A 19,560-nucleotide genomic window follows, 5' to 3' on the forward strand; every position below is an offset into this window, starting at 1 on the left:
AGCTAACATTGTAACAAGGTAACCTTGTAACAAGGTAACATTCTAATCCCTATGCCTGTTAATACTACAAGGTTTTGACTCTTGGCAGCTGCCTTTCTGTTGTCAGCAGACACTGAAAACTCAGTATGGGCAGCTCAGGACAGGCTAACAAAACAACAATGAAAAAAAAGTAGATAGCTAGATAAGTAAATCTAAAACTGCAGTTTGGATAGACCTGCATGAGTGTGGGTCCTGTTTATGCTCAACCTGTGTTTTCTTTTTTACTGTTAAGGCTGTCTAACAATAGAGATTGAGTAAATGTTTGTTCACTTAAGTCATTCAAATGCATCTGAAGCCACTTTTCCTCTTGGCCCAAAAATGACAATCCTTGGCTTCGTTTCTCAAAATGCTTACAGACAAGGTGGCTCACGGGTTCACTTTTCTCTTCCTGATCTATTTTGCACATGACTGCATAGCAGAAGATGTGATAGAATGACTAAAGCTTATTCCCATACAACATTATTCACTTCACCTACCAGTGGTTTTAATGTTTCGGCTGATCGGTGTATGCATGTCTGTCCTTCGATTTGCTTGACAACTGCTCATCCAAACAACTTCACACTCGACACTGCATTTCCTCTGGGCCCATCAGCAATACACCCACCAAGGGTCACGTCGACCGGACGAACTGTTGTCGAGAAAACTGAAGGACAGACACACAGGCTCCTTCCATTTTAGTTAGATGAACCAACCTTCACAGAAAAGACAAACGGGTTCTTAAGAATCACTGACATGATTTTTGAATTTTTTTGGATTTTGAGATACTTTATTGATCTCCGTAAGGAAATGTCACAGAACTGATGTTGACCAATGTTTATTTTATCAGGCTAGCAATGACAATATTCCACCCGACAGCCTGGAGCCGCCAGACTGAAACTACCTTTAATCACAGCCGTCTTCAAACAAACTAGCCCAAAACAAAAAAAACTCAGGCTGAACAAAAAGGAGCAGGTGGTGTAAAATATCCCACGATGCATCTGGTTTGAAGGTGTCTGGGGTTCAGGGTGAGCAGTCTGTTGTAATGGAGACTAGTGTGCAGACCGGAGCTAGGAAGGATAACCGGTATGATGTAATGGAATGGAGATACGGGTGGAGGGCTCTCATCAGTAGTCTCTCTGTTGGTTTCTGTAGCCTCCTCGCTGGTACCCGCCTTGTTTCTGCTGGTAACCCCCTTTTTGGTCTGTGGGAGGCAGAGACAGAGAGGGACATGCAGGTCATGTGACCAGAGTTTGGATGGGGCTTTATTACCGTCAAGAAAGAAAATCTGAGCATGGTAAAAGGACTGTTAGTTTTCATTTGGTAAATACCAAATTAATGAACTAGTTTGGTAGAACCACCAAATATTTACTGGAAACCCAAGTCTATGTTCTGAAAACACACACCCTGACAAAGCAAGTGTAACGTTACACAATAATCTTAGTCATCATCTTCACTTGACCTGACATCTGAACAGAAGCACCTTAAGCCAAATAAAAAATAAATTGCTTTCCATAGTGGATAACAGGCACGTGCACAAACAGACAGACAGACAGACAGACAGACAGAGTGGGGAAGTATGTCCACATACCTCTCTGGTAACCTTGTTTCTGCTGATAGGAACCTTTCTGATCTGATAGACAAAAAAGTCTCATATTATAACTGTATATAAAAACTAATATATTACTGTTGTGTATAATAACTAATTTATTACAGTGTAAAATAAGTCAGATTACTGCTGTAGATAATAATGATACACTAATAATACTTAGTATAAAATCATCTAAGTGTTGGGAAGCATATCACCAATATCTCTGGATTCAATTCTAAAACACTGGTTACTTGTAGGAGCCATGGTGGTGGTTAATAACTGTTTCGACAATGATCCCTGGAACCTGGAGACAGGAAGTGACCTCACCTCTGTTAAAGTACCCTCCATAGACGCCCTGCTTGAGGTCGAAGACCCGCTCGTTGTTCTCCACCAGCCCTCCCAGTTTCTCAGCTAGCTGCAAGGCCAGGTTCTGCAGGGAAGTGGGCTCTGTGCGGTGCATCACCACCGTCTGGGTGGGCTGGTCCAGAGATGCCTGGGGAGGGGAGACGGAGTGAATGGTCTTTTCTATCAAACTAATACACTGACAATACACTACCAGACAAGGATCAGATACCCATAAAGCAGAGGTACGGTCAGACAAGAGGACAGACAAAGCGGTTTACCATGAGTTCCTCGTTGATGATCATTTTACTGATAATGCTGTGGACTGTGGCCAGCTCCAGTTCAAACATCTCAGACAGAATCTCCATGCTAGAGAACAAAAATACCACTTCAGTTCAACTTTAAAAAGCCCAGCAAACCCAGAATAACAGACAAACAAACCCCAGTATGGACCATACAGACCAACACCGAATGACACCGTCACCCCGACATCTCTGTGTGACCTCTGACGCTTTGTGTTGTGGATTTACCTGATGGAGTCGTAGACGCTGCTGTAAGTGAACAGGTATGTCCTCAGGGACTCCTCCTGGATCTTCCTAGAAACACACACACACACACACACATCTTCAGAACTACAACTCTTTACCATTAGAAGTAAAAAAAATGTAATAGTGTCATACATTTTTTTCTAAAGACCATTTTGGCTGTAATCAACAAAAATGACTTTCAAATAGATAAGGATTTTCAGCCTATTACATTTTTACAAATTTAGTTGTTTCATGAGGTCATAGCCTCATATCAGCAGATAATGTTAGTAGTTCAGTTCATTTTACCATCGCCGAGCTCGACTTTAACCTGAAAGAAGGCAAATACTAGGTACAGGAGGTACAGTTTAGCATGAAAAAAAGATGCAAAATCTTGGGTGAAGAACTAGTGTGATTGTAATTTTGACCAATTACATTTTACAGAGTATTGGCAAATCTAATACAAAGAAACTATTCATGTAGAATGTCTGGTGTAGGATAAAACAGTCAAGATGGTGATACAAGCTCCCGAGACTGCAGTGATGGAGTTATTTTTCCTTAAATCAAACAGACCAATGATTGTGAATAATAACTATGATTACAATGTCTAGGAACTCGGAAAGGATTGGGCCTTTCAAATAATCTGGACTATCATTTTAACCCCATTGGTGCAGCCCTGATTCTACGTGAGGAACTAATATGAAAGCTGTATATATTCAAATATATATATTCATATTAACCTGACGAGCATCTCTCGAACCCTCTGCGTCTCCGGGAACAGGTCCCACACTTTGCTGTTCATCTTCTCATTAATGATGAAGGAGTGGCAGGTTCTCCAGTCACCCATCTTCATGGCCTTGCTGGCTGCCACCACGTGTTCCCTCATGCTCTCTGGAGGACCTGCGGAGTGGACAATAAGGACCAATTAGCTTTCAGCTGCAGAGACAGGAAGCACCGGTCTGCCTCATACTTGGCTAGCAGTCATGAACTGCATTTTAACGCAAAGTTTTCACGTGAGAATTTTGATCTCATGAAAAGAAATGCTAAATGGAAATAAAAAGAATAAAATTGTCGGTGTTGCCTTTCACTCACCTATCAGGCTTCAAATCAGGCCAGTGAATGATCAATATGCAATAAAGATGTACCATGTTCATATAAAACACCTTGTTAATGTTGAAGATGAAGAAGTGACTAAAGAAAACATAATTAACTATGTGACGTATGGACCACTGGCATTATATAGAATTGCTCAAAACTATGAAAATAGTTCTGTAGGTTTGACTATACTGTTTTCTGCACCGCTGTGATAAAGACACCATTCCAGTTGGGGATTATAAGGTCACTGCCTCAGTGTGTAACCCTTGTTCTAGGAGTCAGTACCTAACAGGGGTTGCCTCTCTCCCACCCTGAGCTGGTGGTGGAACTGTTTGCTGATCATGCGCCGGCGGGCGTCGAACTCGTGCGCAGCCATGTAGGGGATTTCCAGTAGCATAGCGGACACCAGGTACACACACTCCAACAGCTCCAAGTTGATGTGCATGTGGAACGGCACCTATGAGACAGAAATGTCACAGAGACACCATCTGGGTCCTGCACACATCCTGGTTGAACACCGCCGTGCTCCTTCCCGTCACATTTTTTTTTTTAAATCCTTTAACAGATTTCAAGATTTTCAATAGTGTTCAAAATGACTGTTGCCTACTTTCTTCCTCATGTTGTTACTATGGTGAACATTAAAACGCTACACAAAGATATGATGATAAGAGTATAATGATAAGAGTACTTCGACACACCTTCCTAAGGATAAATGACTGTGGTCTGAGTTTTTCCACTTTTTACAGGGGCCTGACTGAAAGTCAGTATAGGGTTCTCCTGTGTTGATTCTAGCCAGCTGTAGTTTCCCCCAGGGGGAGACCATAGCAGCTGTGAAGTACTGAGAGTAACCCAGCTGACAAACCTCCATCTGCCCTGGGAGCTGGACACCCATCACACTCACCTGTCGCCTCTTTTCAATCTTCTCTTGCTCAGCATTGCGCTCCTGCATATTCCTCATGAGCAGTCCCTGGCCCAAGAGCTCCTTGGCACGGCCCGACGACTGGATGTCCAACAAAGCATTGTGGGCATCTTTGATCATGCCTTGACGGAAAGCGCAGATACCAAGCTGGACCATGGTTCTGTTATACAGGATCTGGATGACAGACAGACCAACAGAGAAAGAAAGAGATGGAGAGAGGGAACGACAGACAGGGGGACAATCAGAGTGATAGAAAGAGAGAAGAAGATAGCCTCATTTTCTCAGATTTCTTCCTTTTTAGATGTGCAGGTTGATGTCCACTTCCTGTTTTCCTGTACAGGTGTAATGTATAACTTCCAGTCTGTTCTTTATTTACCTGTACAGGTGGATCTGCGTGCTGGATGTTGTCTTGCAGATGGCTCATCAGCATGAGGTCACGGGCCTGGTACCAGCGGGAGTGCAAGGCATGGTGGTAAATGTGGCAGAGGATGGCGCATGTTCGGATTCGGTCAGTTCTGTCCTTTGCATAGATGAATTTACAGAGGCGATCCATGATCACGGCACTGTCTTCACCCTGACTCTCCTCCTGATCCCGCTCCGACTGGGTAACAGACAACACAGAGTAACACATTACTCACTACTCTTTCCTGTGACCACCAAAGTAGAGAAGTAATCTAGATTTCTCATTACTGCTTCACTACTTTACCAAAGTAATACTGAAATCAGATTACTCATTACTCCCAATACTTACATTTGGCAAAGAAGTAATGAGATTACTCCCTAGAGGAAGTTAATTCCCCCAATTCCTCGCTATATGTAATCTATCCAAGTCAAAATTGATTTTAGACTTTTATCATGACCGACACACATCCTGTTATCACTGTTGAAAATAAACGGAAACTACTCAGTCTTCTAGCCAGTGCTCATAATGGCTGTGTAGACATTTATCTCTTTTAAAATGCAATACAACGTAATAAGCAGCCCCTCTCTCTCTCAATCATATCCTACCTTAGTCTCTCCCTGGAAACCGAGGCTGCGGCGATGAGCCTTGTAGTCAAACTTGTAGTAGGTATGCATAATGCGCCTCAGGTAAACACGACAAATCTCCTCTGTGCTGCCTTTATTCTCCAAGTAGCTCAGCAGGCGGTCGATAACTCCACAGACTCGCCCCTCATCCTTCAGGTTGTCCACGTACTCTGAGAGACAAAGAAAGAAAGAACCAGTGAGCTAGTCAATCAGCAGTCAGCAAGTTTAAAATATTGCCATCAAAATTCTGATTTGAAGTTTGGATGATGTGAGAAAGTTAAAACCTTGACATGTTTCATCTTGGCATTAAATGGTATGGGTTAATGTCTGATAAAGCATGACTACAAATGAGGATGATGAAGGGGTTATACGTGACAAAGAAATACTGCCGTCTGTGACTGAACCCACGACAAGAATGGGGTGTGTGTGTGTGTGGGGGGGGCATCTGGGTAGTGTAGTGGTAGCGTAGTCTATTCCATTGCCTAACAACATGGGATCTCCGGTATGAATTCCCATGTTACCTCTGGCTTGGTCAGGCGTCCCTACAGACACAATTGGCCGTGTCTGCGGGTGGGAAGCCGGATGTGGGTATGTGTCGTGGGTATGTGTCCTGGTCGCCGCACTAGTGCCTCCTCTGGTTGGTTGGGGCGCGGGGACTGGGGGGAATAGTGTGATCCTCCCACGCACTACATCCCCCCGGTGAAACTCCTCACTGTCAGGTGAAAAGAAGCGGCTGGTGACTCCACATGTATCGGAGGAGGCATGTGGTAGTCTGCAGCCCTCCCCGGATCGGCCGAGGGGGTGGAGCAGCGACCGGGATGGCTCGGAAGAGTGGGGTAATTGGACAGATACAATTGGGGAGAAAAGGGGGGGGGGTGTGGGTGGTATAGAAGTACTAAGGAGTAATATGGATGTAATATGGGGTTGTTTGGAGATATCAAGGGGTAGTACAGAGGTATTATGGGGTACTAAGGAGGTACCCAGGGGGTAGTTTGGAGTTTTGCTGACCTTGAGAGTGAGGGTCTGTATTCTGCATGATTTTGGTGAATTCCTCATCCATCCTCTCCACCAAAGTCAAGATGCAGCCCCGCACCCTGAAAGGCTGAACATAAGAAAAACACCATGCTCCGAGTTCACAACAGGTGACCACTGTCTTAATGTAGAACACAAAAAGAGCGCTGGAGTGCTCGAACTTGTGACCTTTCAGTTACGGAGCAGTCTCTAAACACCAGACTCCACCTGCTGCTCAAACAAAGATGATATAAATAAACAATAGGGATAAAAATTGGATTTAGCACTTTTTCAATACTACTATAACAAAGTTAGAAAAACAGATTATGAATAAATTAAAACCGATGAACTCGCTAAAAGATCATTAATGAGGAGGAAGAATCTTTACATTTGTACAGCACTATTTTGCCAGGCATTTAAAGTGCTGCATTGTTTGGGATTTTGACTCTTCCACTACCCACGTATAGCATCTCCACACGCATGAAGCACCAGAACGTTCACCACACATTGACGGTGTAGGGCGAAGAGACAAGGATTTAAATTTGCCAGTTAAGTAGGACGGGATGATCAGGTGGCGATCCCAATCTCTGCAAAAGAAATCCTGGGATTTTTTTTAATGACCAAATGGAGTTGGAACCTCTGTTCATGTTCAACATCTCATCCAAAGAACTGCACCCATAACTGCAGTGTTTCTAGGTGGCCTTTTTTTTTTTTCCTGTCAGGCTGTGGGCAGAGTGCCTCTACTGGACAACATCATTTTTCAATCGTGTCCTACCGGTGGCTCATATTCACAACCTTCCTACCACAAGTAAACAGCTTAACCCATATTACCAAAGTGATGGACCAGGATGTCAAATTTAGAAGAAAACAAACAAACTCATAAGAGGCAGACGTGTGTGTGTGTGTGTGTAGTAACCTGGTCTGAGATGGCAAGATTCTCGCTGTCCTCTGCGATGTTCTCCCCGATGAAGATGTTGTTATTATCAAACAGGATGTCCAGCAGCTCATCTATACAGTCCAGACACTTGATCCACATGTCGGACTAGACAGAAAGACAGAATGAGAACTACAATTTCCACACTCCAGAGCACATTTCAGGTTTTACCACACACACTTCTGCCAGGAGCGTTTTATGGCTTCTTTGTAATCTATTGCAAAATTCCCGAAAAGCAATATTTATCACCCCCCCACCCAGGTGTTTGTTATATTGCAACCTATATTGCAATATGTAGCAGGGTTATCGCGGCAATGACATGTGGTCTGTGCCGTGCAGCCCTCGCTCCTACCTTCATGAAAGCAGCCAGGTTAGGGTTGTAGTCGTACAGTGAGGCAACGATGTTGAACTTGATCTTCACGAGTATGCCCTGGCCCAGGTTGTTCTCTCCGGAGATGATTGCCAGAGCATGGAGCAGCTCGATCTGTCCAGCCCTGGAGTGAGGAAGGCAGAGAAGGACGGAGGGACAGAGGCCAGGAAACAGAAAAGAAAGATAAACAATCCCTAACAGTGGTTTCATTTTTAGGTTTCAGTTTTGGTTTTGGAGTGACCCACGCTTCTTACAGTGTCTGCAAACTAATTACACTTTGAAATGGATATTGTGGTGTGAACTGTACAGACATCTTTAAAGGATGTTGTTGCCTCAAGTGAAGGAGTTCAAGTATCTTGGGGTCTTGTTCACGAGTGAGGGTAGGATAGGGCGGGAGATTGACAGGCGGATTGGTGCAGCACCAGCAGTAATGCGGACGTTGTACTGGACCGTTGTGGTGAAGAGGGAGCTCAGCCAGAAGGCAAAGCTCTCAGTTTACCAGTCAGTCTTCGTTCCAACCCTCACCTATGGTCACGAGCTTTGGGTAGTGACCGAAAGGGTGAGATCACCGATACAAGCGGCTGAAATTAGTTTCCTCTGTAGAGTGTCTGGGCTCAGCCTTAGAGATAGGGTGAGGAGCTCGGACATCCGGAGGGAGCTCGGAGTAGAGCCGCTGCTCCTTTGCATTGAAAGGAGCCAGTTGAGGTGGTTCAGGCATCTGATTAGGATGCCTCCTAGGCGCCTTCCTTTGGAGGTTTACTGGGCATGGCCAACTAGGAGGAGACCCCAGGGTAGACCTAGAACTCACTGAGGGACTACATGTCCAATCTGGCCTGGGACGCCTTGGGATCCCCCAGGAGGAGCTGGAGGGCGTTGCTGGGGAGAGGGACGTCTGGAGCACCCTACTTAGCTTGCTGCCACCACAACCCGACCCCGGAGAAGCGGCTGAAGATGAATTAATCTTTACAGGATTACTTTTATGCCCTCTAGTTTAGGGGGGATACTTAAGGGACTGATGCTCAGCATCACACTGACGTAAACTGCCTGCTGGGGATTCTGCATGACAACAGAATATCACCTGGGCAAATGGTTTAGGTTTTAATGCTGCCTATGAGATGGACCACTAGATCCATAATAGTGTAGCCTGATGTGCACAACGGTAACCATTGAAAGGTTAGTGCAGTGTTCAAGACAAGAAGGAATACATTAAGCTTGTTGTCTGAATTGGTCTTTGGTGGGAATGCTCACTCTGAAGAATGGCACAGGGACTGTGACATCACATCCTGTGTGTTGGCAAACGTTTTCGGGGCAAAACATGAAGTCTTCAGACAAAGCGCTATGGACCTTTCTAACCTGTTACCCATCTGTTTACTACAGACCTGTCTGAGTCTTACCTGTCTGTGCCCTTCTTGCCTCTGGCCTGCAGGATCTCATTAAGTTTCTTCACCACTAATGGTGTGTTGATCTCAGTGCCTTTAGCAAACATTTTGGGTTTCTCCTGATAACACACAGAAACATTCACAGTAATATAAGGGACCGTACAGTATATAAGTCAGAGTGTTTGTACAATATGAACCACTTTAGGTGTTTAGTCTGGAAAAATAGCATTGAATGAATCTGTCCAAACACATTCTGGAGTTTAGAGAAGAAAAAAAAAAGATGTGTGGGATTCTGATCATTTCAAAGAAGAAGAGCTGTGCCACCTGTGAATACAGTACATGTCCACTTCATGTCCACACATGAAGGACTGGAAACACCAGACATGTTTTAAGACTAACTGACACACAGGATTCATGTCCTACACTCTAGCATCCAAGGTGTGCCATCCTCCCCCTTTCTCACCTTGACCTGTGGGACCCCCTTAACCTTCTCCCATCCTCCCTCAGCCTCCTCTCCTGCCTCCTCCTCCCCCTCCTCATCGAGACGCTCCTTCTTCTTATGCCTCTTCTTCCTCACATCCTTCTTCTTCTCAGCAGCTTTTTCTCCTTCCTGGGTCCTGGGAAAGGGAGGAGGACAGAAGATTATTAAAATCGATTACTTACCTAGGTACATCCGGTCATGTACTTTTTGCAATACATGCTTGGTTGTTATGCTTGTTTTTGTTCCAGTGTGTCTAGTCACTGTGTGTAGTCATGTGTTGTTGTGTGCAGTCTCTAGCTGGAGGAGAGGAGGCCGTCTCACTTCTTGAGGAAAACCACAGCCAGGGAGGAACTCTTCCCCTCTCCTTCATCTGAGCTCTCACTGCCGCTGTCCACAGTGTCTGAGCCCCACTCTTCATCATCCTCGTCATCATCACTGGAGGAAGACTCGTCCTGTCAAACAGGAGACAATCCTGGTAAACTAATAATCAAGAACAAATGTGCGTAGCATTTTCAAAATACAAAGTTTCTTCGTACAGAAAACTGAGTTTACAAAAACAAAAAGCTGTTTTGAAATAAATGGGGCAACAAAAAGCACATTTAATCCTCGGACAGCAGCAACATAAAGATAATACATGATCTAAATCATCTAAATGATTAAATAACAGAAATAGAACAAAAGACAAAGGCTTTCAAACACAAAAACACTACCATGATGAAAAATGTTAAGTCAAAAGCAAATTTATGAGAATGAACCATCACGCCTCATTATTATTCATCAGAAATCAAAACAAACAAGGGACCTGATTTGCAGCCATTTCATTCAAAAAAATTAGGAAAGGTTTTACACTGATTTTTGAGACGCGCTTGTCTTTACGTTGCCTACGGTCACACCAGAGTATAATAAGACTGGTTTAGCCTCTTATTCTGCCAAATTCCCACAATCTGAGAGAAAGTCTGACGTGATGCTTGTCTGGGAGAGGTTTGGCGGAGATTAGGACAGAGTGAGGACTTTAAAGACATGGTCTTAACCAGCTGTTACCTCTTGTAAAATATCTGTAAAATGCAGCAGCATCCAGGGTAATGGTTAATTCAACAGTGAGATTAACTCTAGCCCTCATCATGCTGAACTCTTACCCCTGAGCCTTTGGCTGACTTAAGGAACTTGCTGGCCTCTGAGACTGTCTCAGATGCAGACTTCTTAAGGAAGGCACTGGCTGACATTCCCTCATCTGCCTCCGCTTCACTGTCTGAGGACGAACCTGAGAGAATAACAAGAGCAACAGGGAAGGTGGATCTTCTGACAGCGCCACATAATCAACAAAACAGTACATCCAGCAGATTGGTGCAAATAATCAATAATAATTACTACACAATTTGTTAAAAACCCATTCCAGTGACTTTTCTTTCATTCACAAATCATGCGGAAAAAAATATGGAGTAACTGGGCGGCATGGTCACACAGTGGTTAGCGCTGGGATAGGCTCCAGCATCCCCATGACCCTGAGAGCAGGACAAGCGGTTCGGATGATGGATAGAGTAACTCAAAACAAGCCTCAACTGATATTTCAACTGAATAAACAAAATTCATCACCGCATCTATGAGGACTCGCCACAAGTGTGGCCATGTCCATTTCTCCCAATACGTCTAAGATTGGGAAGTTGACAAGTCAGGTCACTGGAAGGGGGCAAGTCTAAATTGTAAACACAAGTGCATTTTACACATGGTAAAGTAACGGCACATTACATGGAACTTGATACAGAGCCCCATCACCTACGGGAAAACATCAGCATGAGGTGGGGTTCTACTGTGGCAAGAGCATATACTTGATGAATCCCATGTAGCGCTAATGCGCACACACACGAAAAACTAACCAGAATCTCCGCGCTCCTTTTCCTCCTCCTCATCGGCAGACTCCTGAGGGTTCTGTGAAACAGAGGGCAGTCATGAGGCAAAGCTAGTAACTCTCATCCGGAAAACATGTGATGCACTGTTATGAAGCAGCCGTGCCTCTTTATAAGCTGTTATCTCGGTCTCGTAGTCACGGTTGTACTTGCGGATCTTCTGACGTAGGGTGCTGAGGGCTTTGGCATTGTTCTTGTTCATCTTCTTCTTGCCCTCCTTGTCCTCCCACAGCTGGTAAAACGAAATAACACAACTTCCATTTACTCTCAAGGGAGAAAGAAAAAAAAAAATCTTTTACGAGTTCTTCCAGAAAAATAAAAACACCACTGACCAACATGATTATCGATATCAAAGACAACCAGTTGAGGACTTGGGACAAATAAGAGTCCGACTTACTCCCAATTAAAACAACCTTTTTTAACCTGTGATAACAAACTACGCCAAACCCCTGAGCACAACCATATTCAGAGCTACAATATGTAGCTTTGCAGAAGTGAGCTGGATTTTGAAAGTATAAAGCAAAAAAAATAAAAAATCCAACCCCTCGCTGATTCCTCCTTCTCTCCTGTAAACCCTCACTCTCACGCCAAACCAGCTTCATGCACATACATGCCCCCCCCCCATTACTGGCAAAACATGTTGTCGTTGATAATCTACGCATGTAAAAAAAAAAAAAAGATCAGCCAACATCTTGGTTACACCAACATTACTGCTGCGAAACCCCCCCCCTTCTCCCCAATTGTATCTGGCCATTTACCCCACTCTTCCGAGCCGTCCTGGTCGCTGCTCCACCCCCTCTGCTGATCCGGGGAGGGCTGCAGACTACCACATGCCTCCTCCGATACATGCGGAGTCGCCAGCTGCTTCTTTTCACCTGACAGTGAGGAGTTTCACCAGGGGGACGTAGCGTGTGGGAGGATCACGCTATTCCCCCCCCCCCCCGGAACAAGCGCCATGACCGACCAGAGGAGGCACTAGTGCAGCGACCAGGACACACACCCAAATCCAGCTTCCCACCCGCAGACACGGCCAATTGTGTTTGTAGGGATGCTCAACCAAGCTGGAGGCAACAGGGGGATTCGAATCAGCGATCCCCATGTTGGTAGGCAACGGAATGAACAGCCACGCTACCCGGACGCCTAGTGAAGCACTTTTGCAAGAGCATTTATTAGTATTAGGACAGAGTAGGCTTGGGTGCTTGGACGAATATATCAGCAATCGGTGATCAAATCAGTTGTTCTTTTGGGATGACAATTAAGCAGTGAAGCACAATTCAAAGCGTGCACGGATAGCAACTGGCAGTTTTGCATGTTGTTGTTGCACTGATTTCTGACGATTCTTTCACAAAACAGTCTTTAGTGGACGCTGTCGTATCGACTGGTGCTGAAAAGCAATGTCAAATCATAACTCACATTTGAGAAGTAGACCTACAACTGTTATGTGCAGCTGTGCACCCCGGTCATTTAATAGCATAGTTATGTTATCCCCACCTGTCTGTTCATTTGGAGGATGCAAGCAGAGGCATCCTTCTGATGCCATCGGACTTTTACCCCCCAAATCGTGTCAGACGGCTGTCCAGCGTCTTTACAACTTGTTGCTTCACAAAGATGTCAAGGTGATTTATTTTGTTTAACTGAAGAACGGTAGCCTGCAAGATGTAATGTTTCAGTAAAATTAGATTTTCACTACTCGTTTGCAAAGATGGCAAATTACTTCATTTAGGACCACCCTTGCCGGCTGCGTCCGGTTTAAAAGGAAAATAATCCCAAATAGGGGATTTTGTATTCCTTTTCCACAACAAGCTCGTCCACGAATGCATTCACTGAAAATGGTTGACATGCAAGGTGGGGGGATTGGCGCTTAGTTTGTCCACAAGATCTCTAGCAACGCTGTAAAAGTTAAACCAACACTGGGCCTCGTTCATAAACAGATGTCTGGATTCACGGCAAACCCAGGCTCTACGTCTTTTCGGTCCATTGTTCCCCAGAAGTAGTTCTCCTCCTTACAGCCTATACATGATAGGTGAAGTAGATCGATTTTTTACATTTAGCCCAGGGTGACAAGCCCACTGAAATCAGGGCTTGGACCGACAACCGTCTGGCAAAACTGATGAGTTGCACGCATAAAGTTGACCGACAGCCAAGAGGTACTGCTTCTAAGCAGTCGGAGAAGCCCTCTGAGCTTCTCCGACTACTAGAAGAGCGAGGTTTGCAGTCAGACTTTAGAATAACTCTACACTGCTCCTGCACTCGTCTATGAAACCTGGCCACTGTAGACTCTCAGTCCATGTGTCCATGTTAAGATATGTTTTGAAGTGAAATTGAAACAAAAAAATATTATATACCGAGTCTTAAAACAATTCCTTTAACAGAGTGGTTCTCTATTATAGTTCCCAGGATTCCCAGTATCAGGGGTTTTCTGTCCTTTCAGGTATTCCTGCCATCCAAATAGTTTTTTTTAACTCATCTTAAAACCTACCTGGCAGAAACAACAGCAAGTCGTGCTCAGAGTCCAGGACCACCTCTACAGCTCGACAAGAACACACCAAGGTTTTAGAAGACATAATGTGATCCAGCCCTAAGGGTTCTGACCTGGTTCAGATAGTCCTCCAGGTCCGCAAGCAGACGGATATAGAAGGGCGGAACCCCCTCTTTGTCCACTATAGTCTTGCTTTTCAGAAAAGCTCGACACAGCTGCTCAAACTCCTCCAGACATTTTGACATGTCCCTGATCTTCATTGCATTACGGATTGTCTTGATGAGGTTGGTCAGCTCCTCAAACCTGGGGCATAAGAAAAAGAAAAATGAATGGGGGGGTAAACCATTTGAAAAATTGAGATTTTTGGCACTTTGGAAAAGTTTGGCACTTGTCCCTTCAAGATGTGAACTCAGGGTTTGTCTAATGCTGTGTTCCAGCTGACGCAAAATATTGCAAAATTTAACCTCTTACTAGTAAAAGTACAACGCCACTTGACTTTTTTTTTTTGGTCAGCTTCCGGTATGGGAAGATGGTGGCACGAATTAACGTTTGCAGCGGCCTCAACCAGTACTGTCCATGCAGTGTCTTTTTCCACGTCTGCGTCTAAGTTTGTGTTTTCGTTTGATGGCTGGGAGAGCTGGCGCAGGATCAGCTGGGACAGCTTGGTCTGCTGCGTCCTATGGGCCCAGGGACCAAGACCCTGCCTGGAGCTGCGCCCAAAGAGGAAACACTGAGGGAGGTCTGACAGGCTGCGGAAGCGGGGCAGGCTAAGCTAACTGCTAGCCCATGCAGACTGGCAGTTCCAATAACACCGAGGGCAGTCTGGCGGCAACCTCTCCTAGCATTGACTGTGTTCTTGGTGTCGTCGTGTGGAGTGTGGGGAGGTGTGTCGAAGGTGTCTGGCTGGGAAAGCTGGCGTTGGATCAGCTGGGGGAGCCTGGTCTGCTGCATCCAGTGGGCCCAGGGACTATGGCCCTGCTTGGAGCTACGCCCGAGGAGGAAACACCGCGGGCGGTCTGACAGGATGTGGAAGCGGGGCAGGCTAAGCTAACTGATAGCCCATGCAGACGGGCAGTTCCGACAGTCATCCTGGCGTTCGCTCTCTTGGACAGTGAAATTATTTTTGGATATGGTGGATATGTGTTTTTGTAGTTTAGATATATGTGTTCTTGTAGTTTGGCTGTTTTGGTCTTTGTGTTGCACTGATGGGGGAAATACTTTGTTTCATTTCATGTACGTAAGTGCATGAAATTAAATGACAAATAAATGTTGTTGATTCCTGATGTCAGAGTTCCAATTGGCAAACTTGGGTGGAATTCAACAATCCTGACTTCACTGAATTAGTTGGTTGTCATGTAAACATGGCGGTAAGCAGAGAACAGTACACTGTGAGTGGTAAACAATTTCAAGACCGTTCAAAGCAATGAAAAGGCATTGTTTTGTCCGGATAATTACCCCACTATTCTGAGCCGTCCCGGTCGCTGCACCATCCCCTCTGCCGATCTGGGGGAGGGCTGCAGACTACCACATGCTTCCTCTGATACACGTGTAGTTGCCAGCTGCTTCTTTTCACCTGACAGTGAGGAGCCTCACCAGGGGGACGTAGCACATGGGAGGATCACGCTATTCCCCCTAGTTCCCTCTCCCTCCTGAACAGGCGCCTCGACCGACCAGAGGAGGTGCTAGTGCAGCGACCAGAACACAAACCCACATTCGGCTTCCCATCCGCAGAGACAGCCAGTTGTGTCTGTAGGGACACCCCACCAAGCCGGAGGTAACACGGGGATTCGAACCAGCGATCCCCATGCTGGCAGGCAATGGAATAGACCGCCATGTCACCCGGATGCTCCATGAAAAGGCATTGTTGACTCAAATGTCCTAATTTTACAAGTCCTCTATCTACTGCAAGTTTATTGCTTTGTGCGAGGAGGATTTTCCATGGATATTTCGACCATTTGTTCATCTGCAAAACAAGCCCGTTTCTCAAATTCAGTCATTTTCTTTGCGAACGTAATCTTTCCGGGCTCCAGACAATGGAACACCGTGGTTGGAAACCAGAAATATCAAATAGGAAATTTACACATCCAACTGTATGTAATACAGGATGAAGCTACACCAACCTCTTGTCCTTGGCACTGCGTACGACTCTCCTGGTGTCCTCCTCATCATCACTAAGAAGCAGTGACCTGGGAACACGGTATGAATCGGTGTGAATTACACAAATGTACTTCTTTGTATTATGATGCCAGGCTTTATTAAATGAACGCTACTGACTGTCTTAAAGTGGTCCCAGGTGCTTTAGGGGTGATCTCATCCGCCGACGAGGACTCCTCTGACTCGCTGTCAGACCCGGTTGCAAAGAAACGAGACATCGCAGAAGATCTCCCAGTCTGTGAAAACAGAGCACATATTTGCGTGTGACATTTTTGCAAAGTGGCAGCAGAACCTTGACTATAATACAGCGCTTAATAGGTCAACGTTAAAATGTTTAATACATTTAGTTAACGCCGCAGTAGTTAACATGAACATTCGAGTGCAAAACTTTCCTCCTCCTCTCTGTTGCCTGTGTCAGTCTGCTAAGCCCCTCCCCCAATATGACCGCCGCGTCACTCTTCAGCCTCTTGGAAAGCAGAAATGTCAAGTTGGTCTTGTTGATTTTTAGGGTCACAACCACACGCCACCCGGGAGACAGGGTGGACGCAAATTGATCTCACACACGCTCGTCCGCGTTTGTGTGACAGCCAATAGGAACGCCGTCTCTCTGAACTGACCCGTGATTGGCTAAAAGCTTCACTACGGACTAGCGTTTCTAAAGCCTGTATACAGAACCAAGAAGAGAGACGCAGAAGTGTCAAACCAGTTGAATTACAATATGGTGAAAGAGTATGGACTTTCTGCCTAACGACGCAAAAAAACAGAAAAACAAACCCCTACCTATCCCACCTTTAATAATCTCATTCACAAAATGAACAAGGTGAGAATCAACGCACGGCAGATGTGGCTATGGATACGTTTCACATTGGTTTAGCGATTCCAGCAGTTTTTGGGGCTTGGCATTGTTGTCTTAACTGGTACAAATCAACAAAACTGGGACTAATACGCGTCTGCCTACAGGCGAACAGATAAACTATAAAGCGGTTATTTTCTTGCCCGGTGCGGGATTCGATACGGGGTGTATCGGTTAGGCGACGTCGCTAACCGCTCGGCTAAAGTGTCAGACCCGTTAGCTAGGGGGCTAACGTGTCTTATTAGTAGTGTCTTATTAGTGGTTTACATTACCATTAATGAATGTTAGTGTAAACTACTAATAAGACACGTTAGCCCCTAGCTAAAGGGTCTGACCCGTTAGCTAGGGGCTAACGTGTCTTATTAGTAGTGTCTTATTAGTGGTTTACATTAATGAATGTTAGTGTAAACTACTAATAAGACACGTTAGCCCCTAGCTAAAGGGTCTGCCCCGTCGGAGCGGGTCGCTCACGGCTCGGCTAAAACGCGGCGGCCGTTTCCGACGCTGGCGTGGCGCGCCGCCGATGCTAAGCTAATGCTGCTACGGCGGCGGCGGCAGGGGGGGGGGCAGAGAAGCGGGGCCTTCCCGCGTGCCTGCCCGGGCAGATAAGCCTTCGCCGGCCGCGTGTAGCCGAGAACCGCTACGTCCAAATAAAGCCGAGATTAAAACTCACGTATCCCCTTGTGAAAGCCGCCCGGTGGTGTGTCGATACAGTTTGGGGAGGCTTTAAAGTCCAGGTTTGCGAGCTTCTTGGTCACAAGCGAGAGCCGTGCCGATGCTCCTTTCCGGCAGTTGCGTCATGGAAAGGAAGTGGAGCCTGTAGAGCGGTGGTTCTCAACCGGGGGTCCGCGGACCCCTAGTGGTCCGTGGTGTAATTGCAAGGGGTCCGTGAAAATAAAATCTCTTTAAAATAAAGATCCTATGACATTTATAGAAATAGGATTATTTTACTCAAATGTGACTGAGACCTTTATCTACCTAAACTATAAAGGGTAACAGGACTTTTTTCTCTAATTACATCTGTTTCACAAGTGTAATTTATTGTATTTTAATAAGAGATCTCGCTCCCGTTTGCATTGTTAAAAGTTACTGCATAAAAATCCTGTTGTTACATATATCTGAAAGTTACTGAATACATATTCTGTTTTGTTACATATATCTGAAAGTTACTGCATACATATTCTGTTTTGTTACATATATCTGAAAGTTACTGAATACATATTCTGTTTTGTTACATATATCTGAAAGTTACTGCATAAGAATTCTGTTTTGTTAACTATATCTAAGTTACAACTGAAAGCTCTTATTTTTGCCCCAAAGAGTGAATAAATGCTATAATGCAATTTAAAATGCAGTTTCTACTGTTTCTATCAAATTGCAACCCCCCTCCCCCAAGATCAGGTGGAGGGGTCCTCGGGGTAGATCAAAAATACGCAGGGGGTCCAGGACCCCAAAAAGGTGGAGAACCACTGGTCTATAGCGACGAAGAATAAGGAATGACATCAGCGCCGATCTGTGTACATCCGGATGGGCTACGTTCCTCACTCGAGGGACGGGGGGGGGGGGAGAGAGGGCGACTTCCGCCCTCTACCGGATGAGAACCGCCATTCAGTTCTGCGTGGACCGCTACACGTGTTTCTCCGCTGCCACAACGACTACAAAACCCCAAACTCAGCGGGAGTTTGTAAAAGTTGCAGCCCAGAACTTTTTACAGCGTATTCATGTTGCTATAGTAACAGGCTTTTTTTGTGGGGGTGGGTAATCACTGTCCTGCTTTTGTGACCCTTTCAAGGTGCTTCATAAACATTTCATTTTAACGTCCAGTGCTGATGGAGAGCAACGCTTGCCAACTGTGTCAAGATACACGTTTGAGTTAGTTAGTGTAGATAGCGGGACCGAAAACTAAAGCCCTTATGATCCTAATTCTTTTTGGTGGTGGTAGGTATTGTCTCAGAGAGTGAGGGGAAAAATCCCAGAAAATTAAAATTATGCATAATTGTGCATAAATATGCAAAATATGCATTTTTCTAAAAATGGCTAAAAACCACTTTTCTCAGCATTTCAGATGACTCTGAGCATCTTTGATTTTTTCACCTATATAAAAAAAATGTTCTGGGACTTAGAAATGTTTCGGCATTATGCAAAATATATGCATTTTTGCAAAAATGCGCTTATGATCCTAATTGTTTTTTTTTGGAGGTGGTAGGTATTGTTCCAGAAAATTAAAATAATTATAATAATTATGCATAATTATGCAAAATATGCATGTTCTAAAAATGGCTAAAACCACTTTTCTCTGCGTTTCAGATGATTCTGAGCATCTTTGATTTTTTCACCTATATAAAAAAAATTTCTGGGACTTAGAAATGTTTCGGCATTATGCAAAATAAATGCATTTTTGCAAAAATGCACTTATGATCCTAATTTTTTTTTGGAGGTGGTTGGTATTGTTCCAGAGAGGACCAGAAAATATCAGAAAATTA

General features: G+C 44.9%; 1 protein-coding gene across 1 annotated transcript; it reads right to left on the minus strand.

Moving 5' to 3' along the window:
- Window positions 1-775: 775 nt before the first annotated feature.
- eif3c (eukaryotic translation initiation factor 3, subunit C) lies at window positions 776-17,874 on the minus strand. Its single transcript, XM_056301661.1, has 23 exons — window positions 17,751-17,874; window positions 16,345-16,460; window positions 16,191-16,256; window positions 14,184-14,373; window positions 11,698-11,823; window positions 11,562-11,613; window positions 10,824-10,948; window positions 10,009-10,139; window positions 9,670-9,823; window positions 9,222-9,325; window positions 7,810-7,951; window positions 7,440-7,565; window positions 6,521-6,614; window positions 5,495-5,682; window positions 4,863-5,087; window positions 4,469-4,660; window positions 3,853-4,024; window positions 3,213-3,372; window positions 2,479-2,544; window positions 2,230-2,317; window positions 1,934-2,099; window positions 1,607-1,648; window positions 776-1,219 (listed from the first exon to the last, which is right to left on the minus strand). The coding sequence occupies exons 2-23, from the start codon at window positions 16,440-16,442 to the stop codon at window positions 1,143-1,145; spliced, it is 2,784 nt and encodes a 927-aa protein (XP_056157636.1). The 5' UTR covers window positions 16,443-16,460; window positions 17,751-17,874; the 3' UTR covers window positions 776-1,142.
- Between the last annotated feature and the right edge of the window lie 1,686 nt (window positions 17,875-19,560).

Source organism: Lampris incognitus (assembly GCF_029633865.1).
Source record: "Lampris incognitus isolate fLamInc1 chromosome 17 unlocalized genomic scaffold, fLamInc1.hap2 SUPER_17_unloc_1, whole genome shotgun sequence".
NCBI lineage: Eukaryota > Metazoa > Chordata > Actinopteri > Lampriformes > Lampridae > Lampris > Lampris incognitus.